Source organism: Callospermophilus lateralis, chromosome 15 (genome assembly GCF_048772815.1).
Source record: "Callospermophilus lateralis isolate mCalLat2 chromosome 15, mCalLat2.hap1, whole genome shotgun sequence".
NCBI classification, from domain to species: Eukaryota; Metazoa; Chordata; class Mammalia; order Rodentia; family Sciuridae; genus Callospermophilus; species Callospermophilus lateralis.
In genome coordinates, this window is record NC_135319.1 from 70,165,864 (window position 1) to 70,183,628 (window position 17,765).

General features: G+C 48.4%; 1 protein-coding gene across 2 annotated transcripts in view; it reads right to left on the reverse strand.

The window, feature by feature from the left end:
• Sh3pxd2a (SH3 and PX domains 2A) overlaps positions 1 to 17,765 on the reverse strand; it is a 215,985-nt gene that overhangs the window by 166,422 nt on the left and 31,798 nt on the right. For both annotated transcript variants that reach the window (XM_076835002.2, XM_076835000.2), the window contains exon 2: positions 5,038 to 5,118. In XM_076835002.2, coding sequence (XP_076691117.1) covers positions 5,038 to 5,118 — 81 coding nt within the window. The remainder of the gene's footprint in view (positions 1 to 5,037; positions 5,119 to 17,765) is intronic.

Sequence of the window (17,765 nt, forward strand, 5' to 3'; positions counted from 1 at the left end):
GTGCCCCCAGAGCCTAGCACACCACCTGGGATGAGGAGGGCAGACACTACCTACCTGTTGAATGGATGGAGGGAAGGAAGGAGGGAGGGAAGAAGCAGAAATAAATGGGTGAACAAACTAACAAATAAATTAGGGACACATTTCAGTCCAATAACTGTGGTTCTCAAAACCCAACCAAATCCCCCCAAAGGAGGAATGGGGGCATATGTTTATCACTCCAGGCTACCACCACCAATTGAGACCATATGAGTGTACTCTGTCTGCCTCCCAGGAAAAATGCACTTTCCTTCCTCTTTATCACAGAACATTTTTTTTAAGTTTTTTAGCTGTAGTTGGACACAATACCTTTATTTTACTTATTTTATGTGGTGCTGAGGATCGAACCCAGTGCCTCGCATGTGCTAGGCGAGCACTCTGCCACTGAGCCACAACCCCAATCCCGCAGAACATGTTTTTTGTACCCTTATCTAGTATTTATCTCATCTACAGTAAATTAATTATTAAAAAAATCTTTTCTCCACCGGGCATGGTGATGCATGCCTGTAATCCCAGCAGCTTGGGAGGCTGAGGGAGGATTGCAAGTTCGAAACTAACCTCAGCAACTTAGCAAGGTCCCAAGCAATTTAGCAAGATTCCTGTCTCAAAAACAAAGAATAAAAAGGGCTGGGGACGTAGCTCAGTGATTAAGTGCCCCTAGGTTAAATCTCTAGTACGAATAAATAAATGAATGAATGAATGAATGAATGAATGAATGCCTTCTCTCCCCACTAGATATAGACTCTGGGAGGAAGAGAACTTGTCCTGCTCAAGTCTGCTTCTCAGCCTGTGCCATTTTTGCTCTGCAAAGTGCAAAGCCTTGGCAAGCTCTGCGCAGGCTTATGTGTTTCATTCTCTTTGTGCTTCCACTCTCACCACTCACCTAGCCAGAGTTGGGCTGGCAGATTGAGCAAATAAAAATGCAGAACACACCGTAAAACTCCTGAATTTCACATAAAGAACAAATAGCTTTTTTAGTGTGAGTACTTCCCATGTAATATTTGGAATATACTTATACTAAAAAAAAAAAAAAGATTTTTTGTTTATCTGAAATTCAGCTTAATAGGACATTTGGTATTTATCTGACAACCTTAACTCAGGGGTTTGCCAGAAGCAGTCAGCTAGGGAGTGAGGAAGGTGTGTGGCAGGCTGGGAAGGCGAGATAACAGGATCTGCCCTGTCCAGGCTAAGGCTTGGGTAAGCGCTGCAGGAGCACTTACCTGCCATCTCTGCCTTCTCTCCCCTAGCTCTGCAATTTCCCCTATGGCCTATGAAGAGCCACCTGTGTACCATCAGAGGTCTAAGTGCCCTATAGATGGCTCAGTAATGCCATGGGTCACCTCAAAGAGGTCACAAGTGCAAGCCCTCTGGCGCTTCCTCCCTCTTGCTGCCCCTCGGGGCTGGCTGCTGAGCTGTGTGCCTGAACCTGCCCATGCCCAGGGATTTTTCTCCATGCACAGAGCAGTCAGGTCCTGGCAGAGGAAGATGGGAACCCAGAGTGACATCCCGAATCTCAGTGTGCATAGAGTCGGGTGGGGGACGGTGCTGGCCTGGACTCTGCAGCAGAGAGAAATGAAAAGCCCAGTCTGGGGGTTCTGTTCAGGTCTGCAATGCTCCCTGACCTCATGGCTTGGGACATGCAGGGCACGGCATGGCTGTGCATCTCCTGCTGGCCCCCCAGAGGGAAAAATGGAAGTGTACTTTTCTGGATGACATTGGATCTGAATGTACCCCATGGCCCTCAACTCACTGTCAGAGGAGGGTCAGGTTCACTTGGTATTACCTTGCACATGATTCCTGAGTTACATTAGAGGTGGGAACCCAAGGCCTTCTTGTGGTAACCTGACCTCCACCAGGGGCAAAAGGCACCATGTGGCAGGGGAGAAATCAGGGGGAATACATAAGGACACCCACAATGGGGACAGAGTAACCAACTTGTGCTGGGGGGGGAGTGTGGCCCAGGGGACCATCAAAGGGTATCCAGGCCACATGTGATCCTCAGAATGCCATGAATAGAGGCCCAAGCAGCACCAGAAATTCATGATTCATGATCTAAACTAGTTTGGCTTGGTGGCTCTTTGTTAGAGGCCCACTGGGGGTTCGTAAAAACTTGCTGCTATAAGTAAAATTGTACATATATGCGCTTTTTCTGGGGAAAAGTTTTCTACCAGATTCACCAATGGGTCTGTAGTCCCAAGAAGGCCCAGAACCACATGCAGTTTTCCTTGGGCTGGCTTCTTGAGCCTGGGCCTTTATGGTCAGGGGGAGGTGGGGCTCAGTCAGAAAGGGAAGGGGCAAGATGGTTCTGAGACCAGGCCTGTGGGCTACCCGTGTTTCCCATCTACTCCTGCCTGCCCCAGAGGCCCCTTCCAGAGAGAGGCTGTGCCTGCACACTCTGAATACTCCAGCACACAGCAGGACATCTGCAGGGTGAAGCACACATGGGATAGATCCAAAGTCCTGGCCCCTTGGACAGCACAGCCCAACATCTCATCACTTGTGATACCTCATCAAATCCTCAGGACAACCCTGCCAAGTGAATACCATTCAGGCTTTCATTTTGCAGATCAGAGAACTGAGTCTGGAGCAGTTAAAGAACCTTTCCAGAGTTACATGATGACAGTCAGGAACCAGTCTCAGGCAACATGTCTCTCTACACAGCCTCTTAGAAACCCAGAATTATACATTCCGTTTTCTCTTCCTCTATAGGAGCTACCATATTAAAACCAGCAATCCTGATAAATAAGAAAGTCATGAAAATAAGTGAATGAACACTATGGAAAGTGAAAATAAATGGGAGAAGTCACATGGTGTGTGAAGGGGCTCACAAAGATGCTATGTTGGATTCTAAGGCTAAATTCCAAAGGTCCAGCTCAACCCACTCCAGCTGTATCTGCAGTCATTTCTCAGGGTCCACAGAAGATTGGCTCCAGGTCCAATACCAAAATCTCTGGTGCTCAAGTCCCTTATATAAAATGGCACAGTATTTGCATATACTCTGTGCAGATCCTCCTATACTTTAAATCTCTAGATTTCTTGGAAACAACTATTCTATGACACTGTTTAGGGAATAATGACAAGGAATAAAGTCTGTACATGTTCAGAGAAACGTTTTTCCCAAATATTTTTGATCTGCAGTTGGTTGAATCTGCAGATGTGGGAACCACAGATAATGGCAGACTGATGGTAAGGACCCACATGGACAAGCCTGGCCATCAAGACAAGCTGTTCCATGCTTGTGTCCCCCTCCCAACATGCAGGAAATGATCCCTCTGGGCAAGGGAGAAGAGGGGAAGCAAATTCCTTTCTTGTGAGATTCTAGGGAGGGAGTAGGGGGCCAGAACGGAAGGGGGGTGGGGAAAGAAAAGTCCTGATTTGGAAGTTTCCACTGGCTTTCAGACCTCATCCCACTCATCAATGAGCCCTTTCAGGTTGCCTCTCCCCAACTGAGTTATCATTTCCTGTCCGGCACACTGTACTCATTGATGGAGTGTCAGCAAATCCCACCAGTTTATGCTGGAAGGACCCAAGGAGACTGGACAGGAACTGAAAGAGGAAGAGAAAGAAGGCAGAGGATAAGGAATGGCTCTCAATCCCATATGCAATGGGACATTCAGTCAGAATGACCAGGGAATAAAGGAAGGTAATACAGGCAGCTGAATTACCTTTGGTTTGTCTCAGAGGAAGAACAATAAGGACAGGAGATAAAATCAGGTATTAGGGGTTAGACATTCAGTCTTGCCTCTCAGAAAACCCACCGTCAAAGGCCTGCAAGCAAGCAAAGGAGTGAACTCTTGTCCTGAGGGCTAGGAGTGGGTGTCTCTGGTCTGTGTAACCAGGCTCACACCCTGAGGAAGAATCCAGAATACCTCAGTGTAACCAAGTTCACACCCTGAGGAAGAATCTAGAATTCCTATGTCAACTTGCAATGACTCTCTCCCTTCTCTGACATTTGCATCTGACACACTGGAGTAGACTCCCAGGTGGCCTTGTCTGTTCTATATGGCCCTCTATCCCCTGGCCATTCTGATTGGTCCAGAAAGAGCACCTGACCCAAGTTAGGCCAATCAGAGTCTTCCCTTGTGTTTGTCAACTTAGAACTGGGAGAGAGTCCGTGTGTCTGCTGCTGGGAATCACAGATAAGAAATTCAAGAACTCTTCACAGTCAAGCACCTCAGGGTGTGAGGGAAAATAAGCTGAGGACAGTGTCAGAGGGAAACAAAGAAAAGACAGAGGGAAAGCTGATCTGGGGCTTAGATCTGCCCAAAGTCACTGCTCTTCTCTCCATCTGGTAGGCTGCTCCAGAATACCTCAGTGTAACCAAGTTCACACCCTGAGGAAGAATCTAGAATTCCTCAGTCAACTTGCAATGACTCTCTCACAGTCAAGCACCTCATAAGCTTCCCAGATATATTTTTGTCTCAACCAGTATAAATGTAAAAGTGTCACTTGTCACTAAAAGAAGACTAACTAAACTGGTTGGCACCAAGGGGTGTCTGCAGTGGTAACTGCAGGCTCTGTAATACCACCCCCCTGTGAGAATACGCCTGTGTGAATTAGAGGCCCACACCTACCATCCACATGTACAAACTGGGTGGCAAGTGCCTTATTTGGTTAGGCAGACACAGTGGTATGCCCAGTTTGCGTCTGGAGTTCAAAAAGTTGCTTATTTTCTGTTTCGGTCTTCTCCTCATGTTTGCTTTTCTTTGCCTGAAATGATGTGGCGGTTTGTGTCTCATCCTGAATGTTTACAGACATGTCTGCTCAGGCCTTAGCACCCACAGCCATCCTCCTGCCTCTTTGTTGAGCAAGTCAATAATGCCCTGAGTGTCTGCGTGCCATATCCCAGATGGACAAGCACAGCTTCCCTCATCTGTCCCTCTGCACCAACCTCAATTCCAACCATGACGGCTCTGATGGGGGCTCTCTAGAAGAGGGACGTCATGAGAGGCCAGTCCATCAGAAAGACTCGGGCCACCATCTGAGCTCCAGCCAACTCACCTGCAGGTCAAAGAACTTGCTGTACCTCCGGTAGATGGTCTGGGAGGTAGAGTCGGACCAGGTCACGTTGATAATGTATACCTGTGGGAAAAGGGAAGAGCAGGTGAGCAGGTGACCAAGGCAAGCCTTCAAGCTGTGCTGGACATCTTTTACATGTGTGTAGGTGCACCAGGGCCAGGGCCATGCTTCTTGTCCCATTTGTTCCCCAGGATATGAATGTCAGGTACCATGTGGATGCAACAATATACATCTGAATACATTGCATCCACATGCAGACCTGCACACATCTAGAGGGACATTCAATAAAATGTTAATGATGATTTTCTTAAAAGAGTAAGATTAAAACAAGTGGTTTAATTTCCTTCTTTTTAAAAAATATTTATTTTTTTAGTTGTAGTTGGACACAATAACTTTATTCCATTCATTTATTTTTATGTGGTGCTGAGGATCGAACCCAAGGCCCTGCGTGCGCTAGGTGAGTGCTCTACCGCTGAGCCACAATCCCAGCCCCTAATTTCCTTTTTTATATGTATATACAATGAACATAAAATTGGAGTCATTACCTTTTTGTTTGTTTGTTTTTAAGGTGGTTAATCTACTGGTTCTCAAACTTTAGAGTGATTTTAGAAGATTCCATGAGGGATCTTCCAAAATTATATGTGCTTTGGTCCCACTCGCTAAAATTCTGCATAGGCAGACCAGGGCATGGGGACTCGGACATCCACACTTTCAATAAACCCAAGTTATTCCGCTGCGTTCATCCTCAGCACTCACTCTGAACAATGCTTCAGAGACCATAAGCCCTTCAGAGAGCTGCAAGTCACCTAAGTGTCCCTAAATCTTAGCTTGGTCCCTGGCACAGAGCAGGTACTCAGAAATATCTGAGTACATTGAACAATCAAACAGGATGGTAAAATAAGAAGCAGATTCACAGAAGAGACATTAGCTCATTTGCGTGCTTTTCTCTGTGGGTTTCTTGCAATGAGTGTTTCAGGGCCAGACTGGCACCCCAGTTCCCAAGGCCCCCTCAGGCTCTGCAGGGCTACTGCCTCAAACCATTCTGGAAGGTGTCTGGGTCATTAGGTTGCTGGAGAAGAAGAGAGAGCTCCTGCCCACAATCCAGCCTGCTGTTCCCACTATTTTTGTTCCTCCTGGGAGAGGCCTTAGTTAGAGAGCTGGGCCATCTCCTATAACCATAGGGCTCTTGTGCTGAACTCCCTTGGTGCCTGGGCCAGATGTGACCCAGGTGAGACCTCAGGAGAGAGGCAGAAGCTGTAGGTCCCCAGTGGTGGTTCCCACACCAGGATGCCTATCAGAATTCCCTGGGAGACCTGCAAAAATGCACATTGCCAGGCCTTTGCCTAGTGATTCTGATTACAGAAGTCTGGAGGGACACTACCACTGAGGAGGCCAACGTAGCCAGAGAAGGCTAGGGTCCAGGCCATGGTGAGGAGAGAGAATGTGAGCAAAGAGCAGCATTTAGACCCTGGGCACACACTGGCTGCCCTCCCTTGCTGCCTGGACCAGGGCTTGCCCATGAATGCCCAGGTTGCATGCTTGGCATTCAGGTAACTGTGCTTCCTCCCCTTCCATCGCTAAGTCACAGAGCCAGTCTCATGCTGCGGGGAGAATTTGTTTCCAAATGCAGCTGAGGAAAGAGCCATAAAGCCAGGCAACTAGGACTGGATGCTGCCATCAGAGATTTATTACATGAGATCCCGATAAGAAGAACATTAAATAAAAGGCCATCCCTACCTTCACAAGCTCAAAATAAATTATTGACTTATTATAATAAATAGACACGGATATGCTTTGCTTTATAGCATATGTAAATGTATGTCTCATACAATAAATTGTAAAACCATTTAGCTAACGAAGTGTTAGCTTATGTTTTGGTAACCAAATGTGACGACATGCTAGTACAGTGTAAAGTATTTATACCTATTAGCTCATTTAATCTTCAGCCCCACAAAGTAGCAACCAATGGTATCTTCACATGGCACAGGAAAAGGAGAGGCTCAAAGAAGTTAGTAACTTGACTGAGCTCCATAACCAGTAACATATTAAGCAAAAAAAACTTGAACCCAATCTAGCTGAGTCCACACCCCATGTTCTTGACCATACTGGATATCTTAGTTCATTTTCTGCTGTTGTAACACAATACCTGAGACTGGGTAAATTATAAACAATAGAAATTGCTTTGGATCTGGACTCTAGAAAATCCAAGACCATGGTGCTGGCATTTGGCAAGGGTCATTCCAGTAAGGTGGAAAGGCAAGTGAATGCAAGAGACAGAAAGGAATCAGGGCTGAACTCATCCTTCTATCAGGAACCCACTCCCACGATGGCAGCATTAATCCATTTAGGAGGGCAGAGCCCACATGACCGCTTCACCTCTTAAAGGACCCACCTCTTAACACTGTTACTGGGAAATTAAATGTCAACTTGAGCTTGGAGGGGACACTCAAACCATAGCCCCTGGACTATATAAATGTGGGAGTGTGAATATTTTAATCAAATTACTTGATCAGGCCTGAAAGATATGTTTTAAAATAAAGCTGCAGGTGACCTGAAAAGTGTGAGCCAGCACATGCTCAGGGGGGTGGCCAAGAGGAACATGCACCAGAGTGCAGTACAGGCAACCGTGAGAGCTCAAAACCAAGAAGAGACAGAACTTGGGGCCCAGACAGAAGCCGGTGGTTAGGACTGCTATGAACCCAGACCACCACAGAGGAACCCTGTGCACCAGAGGCTTCCTGATGAGGCAGGAGGCGCTGGGATTTCCACCCGTTAGAACCCACCCCATTCCCGCTGCTGACCTCCAGCTCCATCTCTCCTGGGCCCCACTTCCATCTGCACTTTCCCTTCCCACAGGTCCCCAGGCGGGGAGCAGCTGTGTGCACCTGCCAGGTGTTGCCTGCTGAACCTAAGGAGGCCCCGAGTGGCCTTGCCAGCCTGGAGAGAAAGCGCTTGAATGCCCCTGCAGGACACAGACAGCAGCCTTTCTCCTGGGCCAACCAAGCGGAGCCCAGAGGAAGGGCTTAACTGGGGCTTAACACCCACCCTCCACCCTGCAGAGCAATTAGGGGCTTCCCTTCACCTCCCAGAGAGAATTAATCACAGGCTCACAGTCCCTGGCAGCTGGGATCTGGGGAGGCCTGTGTGTGTGTGTGTGTGTGTGTGTGTGTGTGTGTGTGGTGCTGAGGCTCAAACCCAGGGACTCACACATGCTAAATGGCCTCTTCTTTGGCAGAAGAGGAACCTAGGGCCCAGCATGGTGACTTGCCAATGGGGACGGTCAGGTAAGGAGTGAATTCTGGAGACAGCCACAGCCAGGTTTCACTCCCACCACCACCTTGTTAGAGGCTGGGAGACCTCAGCCCAGCCTCCCAGACCCTCAGACTCCTCCATATAGTGGTCACCACCTTCAGGGCTGCAAGGCCTGATGCATGCGCAGTTATCACTGTAGGGTGCTCATTCTTAGTGGAAAAGCTGGGATGGGGACACAGACCCCCCCCCAATTCCTAGCCTAGGACTAGCTGGCATGTGACTAAACATGCCACCCCCCCCCCCCCCGGAAAAGTCCTTTGTCTTTTGAAAACTTATAGGAACCATTTCTGTTCTGTGGGTCCATTGACCTGGACCCACACCAAAAATGCCTGCTGTGGAGAATTGGTCAGAGGAAAGGGGTGACAGAAAACTGTCCCTATGACCCTTATCAGTTATAGCCACACAGCCAGGACAGGGAAAACAAAAAACAAAAAAAAAACTTATTCCCTTGTTTGGCAAAGAACTGCTCCTGTTGACACCTTGCTCCTCCCTTCCCAGGCCCCAGGTGGCACAAGCATGACACAATGGCAGGGGGTAGACTCTCAGTTTCTCTGAAGTTTCTGGGATGTGCGAGAGGCTCCCTGCATTGAGGAAATAGTCAAAGTCCTCTCTAGAGATAAGCCCAGGACACGAGGACAGTCTCCAGAGCCTATTCTTTCATTGGCCTGTCTGCTTTCTTCCAAACCTTGAATATCCTAGATTATCCCTCCAAATGAGTGATGGGGACACAAAATTCCAGCCTGGCCTATTCCTAGCAGCCCTACCCTGACACCAGAGTTTCTTAAGTCTCCCTGCTGGCGCTGGAAACTTTAGAGATAAACTGCAGAGAAAGAGCAGGTGCTGGAAAGGGGGACAGGGCGGAGGTCACCCGAGAAAGCCAGCTCTGTTTACCGAGCCTGCGTCAGGGGCCCAGATAAACCCCCTCTGGTCTCAGGAGCAGCCAAGATAACATTACCCGGCAGCTGGGTCTCAAGAAAGGTTTGGCAATTAAACATCCTGCTTCCAAGCACAGTACTTGGGGTTATGTTTCCCGGGTGGAGTTTCCCTTCCTTCTGGATTTTAAAATGCACGGATTCTATTTCCCCGTCTCCGGCCATTTCGGGCAGATGGTGGGCGGCTATGAAGCCTCACTAGAGACCAGCAACTGTGTGCAGCTTCCCCTGGGTCAGCCCAGGCACAGGAGGCCAGACGGTCACAGTCCCCTGCTGGCTTACCTGTGTGGAGGAGAATCCCCCGCCCCCCGCTGCAGGCACAAGTGTGGCGCTCTCATATGACCCATGTGAGGCTGCACCAGGCTGCCCTCTGTCCCCCAACTCAGGTGGCCAGCCAAGTCCAAACTTTCCAAACTTGTCTTCCCAGTGGGTACTTCTCTCCTCCATTAACTGTGCTTCAACAAGACCATGACCTGGATGCAAATCAGACTTGCAGCTCAACCCTAGAGCACAGAGGATGAGGCCCAGTCTGGTTCTGTGGAGGGATGGGTGCACGTGATAGGATCTGGGCTGATGGATCAAAACCCGAAAATAGGTGGCCCAACCTTTGCTAGAAAGCCTCGGACCCACCTGTGCTCAATCAGAAAGCTCTGGTAAGTACCTGTGCCTCATCTGCTGACACAGTACAGCAAGAGGCAAGAGCTAGAAGTGGTGGTGGCCACTGCACATCTCCATGGCACCACTGCTCCATTTACTGAGGAAGATCTTATTTTTCCTGGGCCCTGGCCAGCTGACCCTGCCCTTGGCCAAATGGAAACTCAATGACCAGCTTCCTATACCTGCTGTCCCCACCATGAGGCTGGGATCAGCTGGCTAGGACTAGGGCCATGGCATACGATTGGATAAGTTGTCCACTGCCCAAAGTTGCTAGTCAAGAGGTGAAATCCAACCTATTCTCTAGTTCCCAGACTATACATCCATGCAGAGAAAGGGACACCTTGTTCCGCTGCATGGGCTGTCACTATTTTCTAGGGTCCTTGAGGTCACAGGATCACCTCAGGCTCAGTTCCTCAACTCCCCAAGTCTATGGATGGAGAGAGGCCTAACATTTGGGATTAACTGCTAAAGATCATGGCCCCCAAAGTCAGAACACACACAATCCTGCAGTCAATAAAAGGGACTTTACATCTGGTGACATGATCATTGCTATGGCCTCCTGTTGAAATTCATCATGCCAAGTTCTTCCCCCAAGAAATTAATGCTGCCCCTCCCCACCGCAAGGTGCAAATAAATTCTGCCTTTCCATTCACACTGCTCCATGTACTAAATTCTTATCTGGCAGGTTGGGGGAAGAGTGGCAATAAGTCCCAAATTCAGCCAGGCTTGTTCTGTAGATCCAGACCACCCAGCATGGCAGAGGACCCGGGACTGCTCCTGGTGCAAGCAGCTACACCAAACAAGGCCAGTTCCCTGTCTCCTCCCTGCTGTGCCTGCTGAGCCTCCCTGGTGTTACATTACTGGCTGCATCCAGAGACAGAGCCCTCCTGGGGGCCAACGTCTGACCTGGGGCCCCATTAGCCTCAAAAGCCTATGTCCATCTCTTGCAGTCCTCATGGTCTGTGTTCACAATTAGCCAATTATCATATCTGCCTTTGTCTGCTAATTGTTGGTGCGGAATGAGCCAGTGCTTGACAGTGCTGTGCTGGTCTCTATTTAACACGGGTGAGTCCATCTCCCTGTCAGGGGGCCCTCCCAACAGAAAGCGTCTTCCCCTTCTCTTGGCCTGCCAGTCCACTGGGCACATCGTGGTAATGACTGACTAATCTAATGACAGAAAACCTACAGAGTCTGGAGCAATGAAGAGGTGGCCGGTGACACCCTTGGAGACTGCTCTCCAACCCAGAGGCAAGCCCCAGAGGCCAAGGGGTAAAATACAAATACATCTGACTGGATGTGAGGGTCTTTGCCAATCTGAGGCCTTGCCAGCAAAAGCAAATTCAACAGCCTGAGGCCACTTGGCTGAAGTTTTTGGGCTCAGCCTGGGAACACTGAGAACCTCAGGGTGTGGCCCTATTAAAATTCCAAATCCTCTGGGTGGTGGCTTGTTCCTGGGGGGCGGGTTACAGATTTGGGGAACACCCACCACTTAAAAGCCTGGACTTGCGGGGTGACGTCCACTCCAACACACACAAACACTCACAGGCTGACCACAGGGTTAATGATCAGGTGGTTCTTTTGGGTCCTCAGTCCCCAGACTGCAGGCTGTCAGGGAGCAGTGAGAGGGAAGGCAGCAGAAGCGTACCCCCAAAAGAGTGGTGGGGTGTGTGCCAAAAGAGGGCTCCTCCTAAAACCACACATCCACCTATCACCGCCAAAACAGGAGTGCCTGCAGACCCGGCCACCTGGCCTTTTCTGGGATAAAGAAGGGGCTTTTAAAAGGAACTCTGGAGGAAACAGTCTGCAGACTCCAATACCACGTCAAATGCCACTTGAGAGTGCATCACCTGTGTATGCAGGGATCGTGGGCCTGAGTTATTAGACTTGGGGGATAATGTGTAGGCAGGAGGATCTGAAGGACCCCACACAATGACAGTGGGTCTCTCACTTTGGGGGTTGACATGATGATTCAGTGAGTTAACCCTGGAGGCTCTCTGAAGACATCCTGGTTCTAATGCCCATCACGACATTTGGCCCACTTAATGTTCCCTAAAGATGTGAAAGAGGAAAGCAGTCAGTAAGTACTGCCTGAGTGCTTACCTGGTACCTGGTTTTGTGCTAAGCTAAATAGAAAGTACAGTAAAGTCCCAACCTCCAGGCCCTTACAGCTCAGCAGAAGCAGCAACACTTACAATGAGGAAACAAGCAGGGAAAAGTGTGAGATGGAACAGTACCAAAAAGGAACAGAGGAAAGTGGCTTTGAAAGCACTGGTTCGATTGTGATTTCAGACCTTACACTTCCCTGCTGTGTGGGCTTGGATGAATATCTTAGCCTCTCTGAGTCAGGGTTTCCTTAGCTATAACATAATTTATAATGGAGCTTTCTATTAAATGTGAGGCTGTGCATGGAGGCTGGCCCGAAATGTTAGGTGTTTAGACAGCAGGAAGGAGGAGGCAGGCAGCTGATTTCTTCCCATTTGCCATGAGCCTTGAATTGTAACCCATGAATAGAAATAGGAGGGGAGAAGGTGAAAAGGGGGACACATGAACACACACGTGTGAACACATGCACGCACACAGCAACAGTGGAACCACTACTAACAATGCGCCCAGCCTGGGAAAGTAGAAGAGCAAAAAATAACTGTATCGCCCAGGGCCAGGAAAACCATGGGCACCCCAAGGAGTGTCTGCTGAAGGGACAGGCGTGCTATGGGGGCCCTCCTGGGACAGAGGCTTTTTTATTTCTTATTTCTTTTTTCCATGTTTCCTGGAGGGAAAGTGAGCGTGTTATCTGGGAGCTCCCAGGACCCACAGACCCTACGGAGGCCTCAAAGAAAAGATCAGCGGCCAAAGCCCTATCTCGGCATCCCCAGAAAAGCAGCCTAAGGAGCTGCTCTTCAGACCTTCTTCCTATGTGGGCAACCAACTGGGTTCCCGGGGAACACCGCTCCTGGGACTAAACACGGCCAGTCCCCCACAGCTGGACCACGTTAGCTTCTTGAACAGACCACACTGCCTGGAGCAAGACCTGGACTTGTGGTCCAGTCTTCTCCTCTGCTGTGTGGGTGTCAACCTCTCAGTACTGAGGAGACCTTCGAGGCAGGTGGCGGGAGTCCTGTGCTGGGATCAGAGCTTCATTTTGCATGGTCTGCAACCCTCGGGGCAGCTCCACAAAAGTCAGCACTCTCCCCGAGCCCTCATTCCACATCCATAATTCCTGCCTCACTCTAAAAACTGAAGAGAACACAAAGCAAAGAATAAGCCCAGATCCGGGGGCTCCCCAGTAAGTGGGACTCGCTTTCCCATTTCCCTTCAAAGTGTCTGGATGTTATGGTTTAGATATTCAGTGTCCCCCAAAAGCTCATGTGTGAGATAATGCAAGAAAGTGTAGAGGTGAAATCCTTAGGTTATAAGAGTGTTAACCTAATCAGTGCACTAATCCCCTGGTAGGGATTAACTGGGTGGCACCTGTAGGCAGGTGGAGTGTGATCGGAGGAGGAGTGTCACTGGGAGTGTGCCTTTAGAGTTACTATTTTGCTCTTGTTGAGCAGAGCTCTCTCTCTCTCTCTCTCTCTCTCTCTCTCTCTCTCTCTCTCTCTCTCTCCCTCTCTCTCCTTCCTGATTGTCATGTCCTGAATTGCTTTCCTCCACCACACTCTTTCCACCTTGATGTTTCCTGCCCACTTCAAGCCCAAAGAAATGGAGCTGACTGTCTATGAACTAAGATGGTGGCAACTAGGAGTCCCAACTTCTCTAAAATTGTTCTTACCAGGTCTTTTGGCCACAGCAGTGAAAAAGTCGACTGAAACACTGGCACAGCCTTCTGCCTTCTAAGAATTTTATTATTTTCCCTAGAAGATTCTAAGGGTACCAATTAATATGGGGCCTTAAAAGAAATCCCCTTTGGGATTTCAAGAGCTCTGGGCATGATCCCCACTGGGACATTTTCCAGAGCGCCTGAGGATATGTGGTTGACCTTTGGACCTTCCTTCCACCAACCCTGCCACCACCCTCTGGCCCCAAGCCAGCTTATCATACTGTTGAACCAGCAGGTGTCCCAATGGAGAGGCCAACAATGGGTAATGGCGCTGTTCGGTGATACCCAAGTGCCCAGAGAAGGTGGCAGTGTGCCCAGGCTGGGGGAATGAGGCTCAACCTCAGATGAAAATGGGGGGCGGGGGGGAGGCAGGGACCCTACATGCACATTAACAGGAAGAGGAGCTAGAGCCCTGGAGTCTTTAAACAAATGTATCCTCTCCTGAACCATCCAGATAATTATGTCCTGGGCATTCCAAGGGCTTGGATATAACCCTGTGGATCTAGGAGAGTTAGAAAGGGGGATTCTTGTTCCACACACTCCCAAATCAATGACTGACCCTGGCCCACTGCCCTCGGCACACAGGGTACACACATCCTGTGAACGTGCCCCACTCCGCTGTCACACCCTGAGAGCAAGGCAAAGGTCAACACACACAGCTTGGTTTCCTCTTCCCTGGGCAACACGGCAGCAGCCGGGGAAGGCCAGAGGCCAGCGGCTCCTCCACACACAGCCCACAGGGGAAGCGACCCGGCGCTCCCTCCCCACCAGCCGGCACACTCACACCTTCCTCTCTGCTGTGCTCAGCAAAGTTCAACTTTTGACACATGGCAAAGAGCTCTTGTTAGGAAATTGTTGCCTGGGATAACTGGAACAATCTTTTTGCAGAGCAATTTGGCAATCTCTATCCCCAAACGTATTCTCTTTGACTCCGCAATTGGACCTCGAAGAATTTACTCACACAAGTGTGAAAGTACATGTGTGTGTTGTGTATGTACATAAAGATGTCACTGCAACAAAAAATAAGGAATATTCAATGTTTATTGATTTTACTTTATTTCCGCCCCCCAACATTTTTTTTGAAAAGTTATATAAAGTATGGTTCCTCCACCTGTTAAGGATAAAGTGGAACTTTCTTTATTGTTATGAAAAATGTCCACAATACACTGAGAAAAGAAAATGTAAAGTGGATTGCAAAACAGCATCTATCTAACATAATACATTGACTTGGGATGTAAGTGCACGGGGATACACATGTATGTAGATGCACATGAAAAAAGAAAAAATACGACAAACTGGTCATGGTGGTTATTTAGGGAAGAGGAATAGAGAGGAGAAACAGAACAGTTTTGCTTTCTACTTTGTACAGTTCTTTCTGATGTGTATCACTTTGTATACACATCAGATCACTTTTTATCACTTTATTCTGATAAGTATGGCTTCCATAATGTAACACAAGATTTCTATTTTAGAAAACAATTATACCCTCCTAACCTGGCCTCTGGCTCCTGCCAGCTGCTGAATGCTGTGGGGACTTCCAGCACTTGCTCGTTCTTGTGGTTCAATGCTGAGTTCTTAAAGCCAAGGTCTACAACCCTGGCTGTACATTATAATTACCTGGGGTGCTTTAAAAATACTCCTGCCCAGGACCCGCCCATTCCAACTAAATCAGAGCTTTGGACAGTGGGGTGGGCTTTGGTAGTTTTAAGAGCTCCCCAGGCAGGTCTACTGGTGTTGAACGTTGAGAATCATTAAGTTTAAGCAAAACCCTAAAGACACTGGATTGGCTGAATAAACAAACAAACAAACAAACAAAGATACTCTTTAAATGGAAAGTAATATCATAGTAGAATTTTTTCTATCAATCAAAATCAGCTAGATGGGCTGGGGTTGTGGCTCAGTGGTAGAGTGCTCACCTCACATGTGGAAAGCACTGGGTTTGATCCTCAGCACCACATAAAAATAAAATAAAGGTATTGTGTCCATCTACAACTAAAAAAAAAAATTAAAAAAAAGTCACCTAGAGAGTTTATACTCAGAACTTCTACTCAAAATCCTGCTTCCAGGTATGAAATTCATCAGTTCAAATGGGAAAAGAAAACCAGGAGCCAGGTCCATTAGTTCTGGGTGTGGCTGTGCCTGAGCTTTATTTGGCAGCCTGTGCCACCCCCACATGGTGGTCTAAGTTAGTGACCCAGGGGTCTGAGTCGGGCCTTTCCTGGCTCAGGAGGAACAGCTGAAAGAGCTAGAGGTACTCAGCCCAGAGAAAATATTTAAGAGACACATGGTTTCAAATATTTAAAGGATGATCAAAATGTGGGGCTCGAATACAGCTGTAGATAAAGGTGCTGGATAATGTGTGCAAGTTATAGCCAAGCAGGACTTTGTCTAGTCAAAAAGAACTTTCTAACCAGCAGAACTGGTCAAGATGGAAGGGGCAGTCATGTTGGGATTGCTGGGGCACAGGATGTGGCTGGAAGACCCCTTCCCACTCAGTTTCCAACTTCCAACTCTATCAGGTCAGTTTTTAGCAAAATCCACTGGGAATGCAGCTCCTTTGAAAAAGAATCTCCTGCTCTTAATGAATAGTCTGTGCACCAGGTGAGGGCCAGGCACTGTGGTAGGTGCTGGAAATCCTGGCAGTGGGCCAGCCAGAGCCTCTTGTCTTCAAGAGTACACTGAGGCCAACAGAAAACACAGGGGCTATGGATGAAGGCCCAGAGTGCATTGGCAGACACCGACTGCAAGGGAGACACGACTTAGATTGATGGCCACCTAATAATAACAACTTGTACCTAGAACAGATAACACTCTGTGATATGTATGTGAGTGTGTGGGCATGCTTTTGTACCACTCACTGTAAAGTCAAAAGCTCATAAGTCAGACCTTCATAAGTCAGGGACCGTCTGCACATGAATCATCCAAAATAAGCAAATCTACAGTCAGAAAGTGGGAAGTGGTTGTATAGGGCTTGGGCAGTGGGGTGGGATGGCTCAGGGGTGGCTTGGGGAAAACCGAAGGGACCACTACTGGGATTTCTTTTCTAGAAGACAAAAATGTTCCAAAACAGACTGTGGAGATGGCTGCATAACTCTGTGACTATTCTAAAAACCGATGAATTGCATTCATATAGATGAATTGCATCCATATAGTGTGAACTATATGGTGTATGCATTTATTATCTCAATAAAGCTATAGTTAAAAATTAGAAGAGATGTCACTCTTGTTAAGGGGTCCTCGACTCCATTTCTATATCCTCTCAACCTAATTCCTCCAAATTCCAATCGGGATCTGCAGTGTCCCAGACACCTCCCTGGTTGCCCCAGCCCTGGTGCTCCCTCTGCCCTCATCTGGTGCATAAAGTACTTGTGCAAGCAGGGGTCATGCGCACCCATCAGGCTTGGAGGGTATTGCTGGACCTCTGCCATCCCAGGTCACTGGTCACCAACACTGGTACCCCTGGGTGTCATGGCAGATAAAGCAGGAAACCTGGCTTCAAGAGAATGCACCTGATTTCCCAGGTTTGGCAAGGAAGAAGCCGGGTCTTCCAGCATTGAGACTAAAGGAACAGGTGCCCGAAGCAGCCTGCTCTTTGCCTGGAGAGTTTGCTGGCCCATAGACCCTGGCGTGCAGTAAAAGTTTCCCAATCAAGCAGCAAAATTGGAATGCTATCAGCATGCTATCAGCTCCCGTGTGGCTTCCAGGAAAGGGAAACTGCACTTCAAATCCACTCACCCTGTTCCATTTCTGGAAGATTCTAGGACGAGGTGAAATCTTTGTCCTTTGCTCCAGCCCAGGTCTTATGGGGTTCTGCCCATGGTCTTCTCCCCCTTTTCCAAAGCCCTATGAGTCCCTGGCACCACAACACACAGTTCATTACTAGAGGCTCCACTGGCAATGTCATGTATGTCCATATCCTCAGTCCATTCCCAGAACGGTCCTCAACTGCTTATGAGGCCCTTGGAAACAGTATTTTATTCTCGACTTCCCTT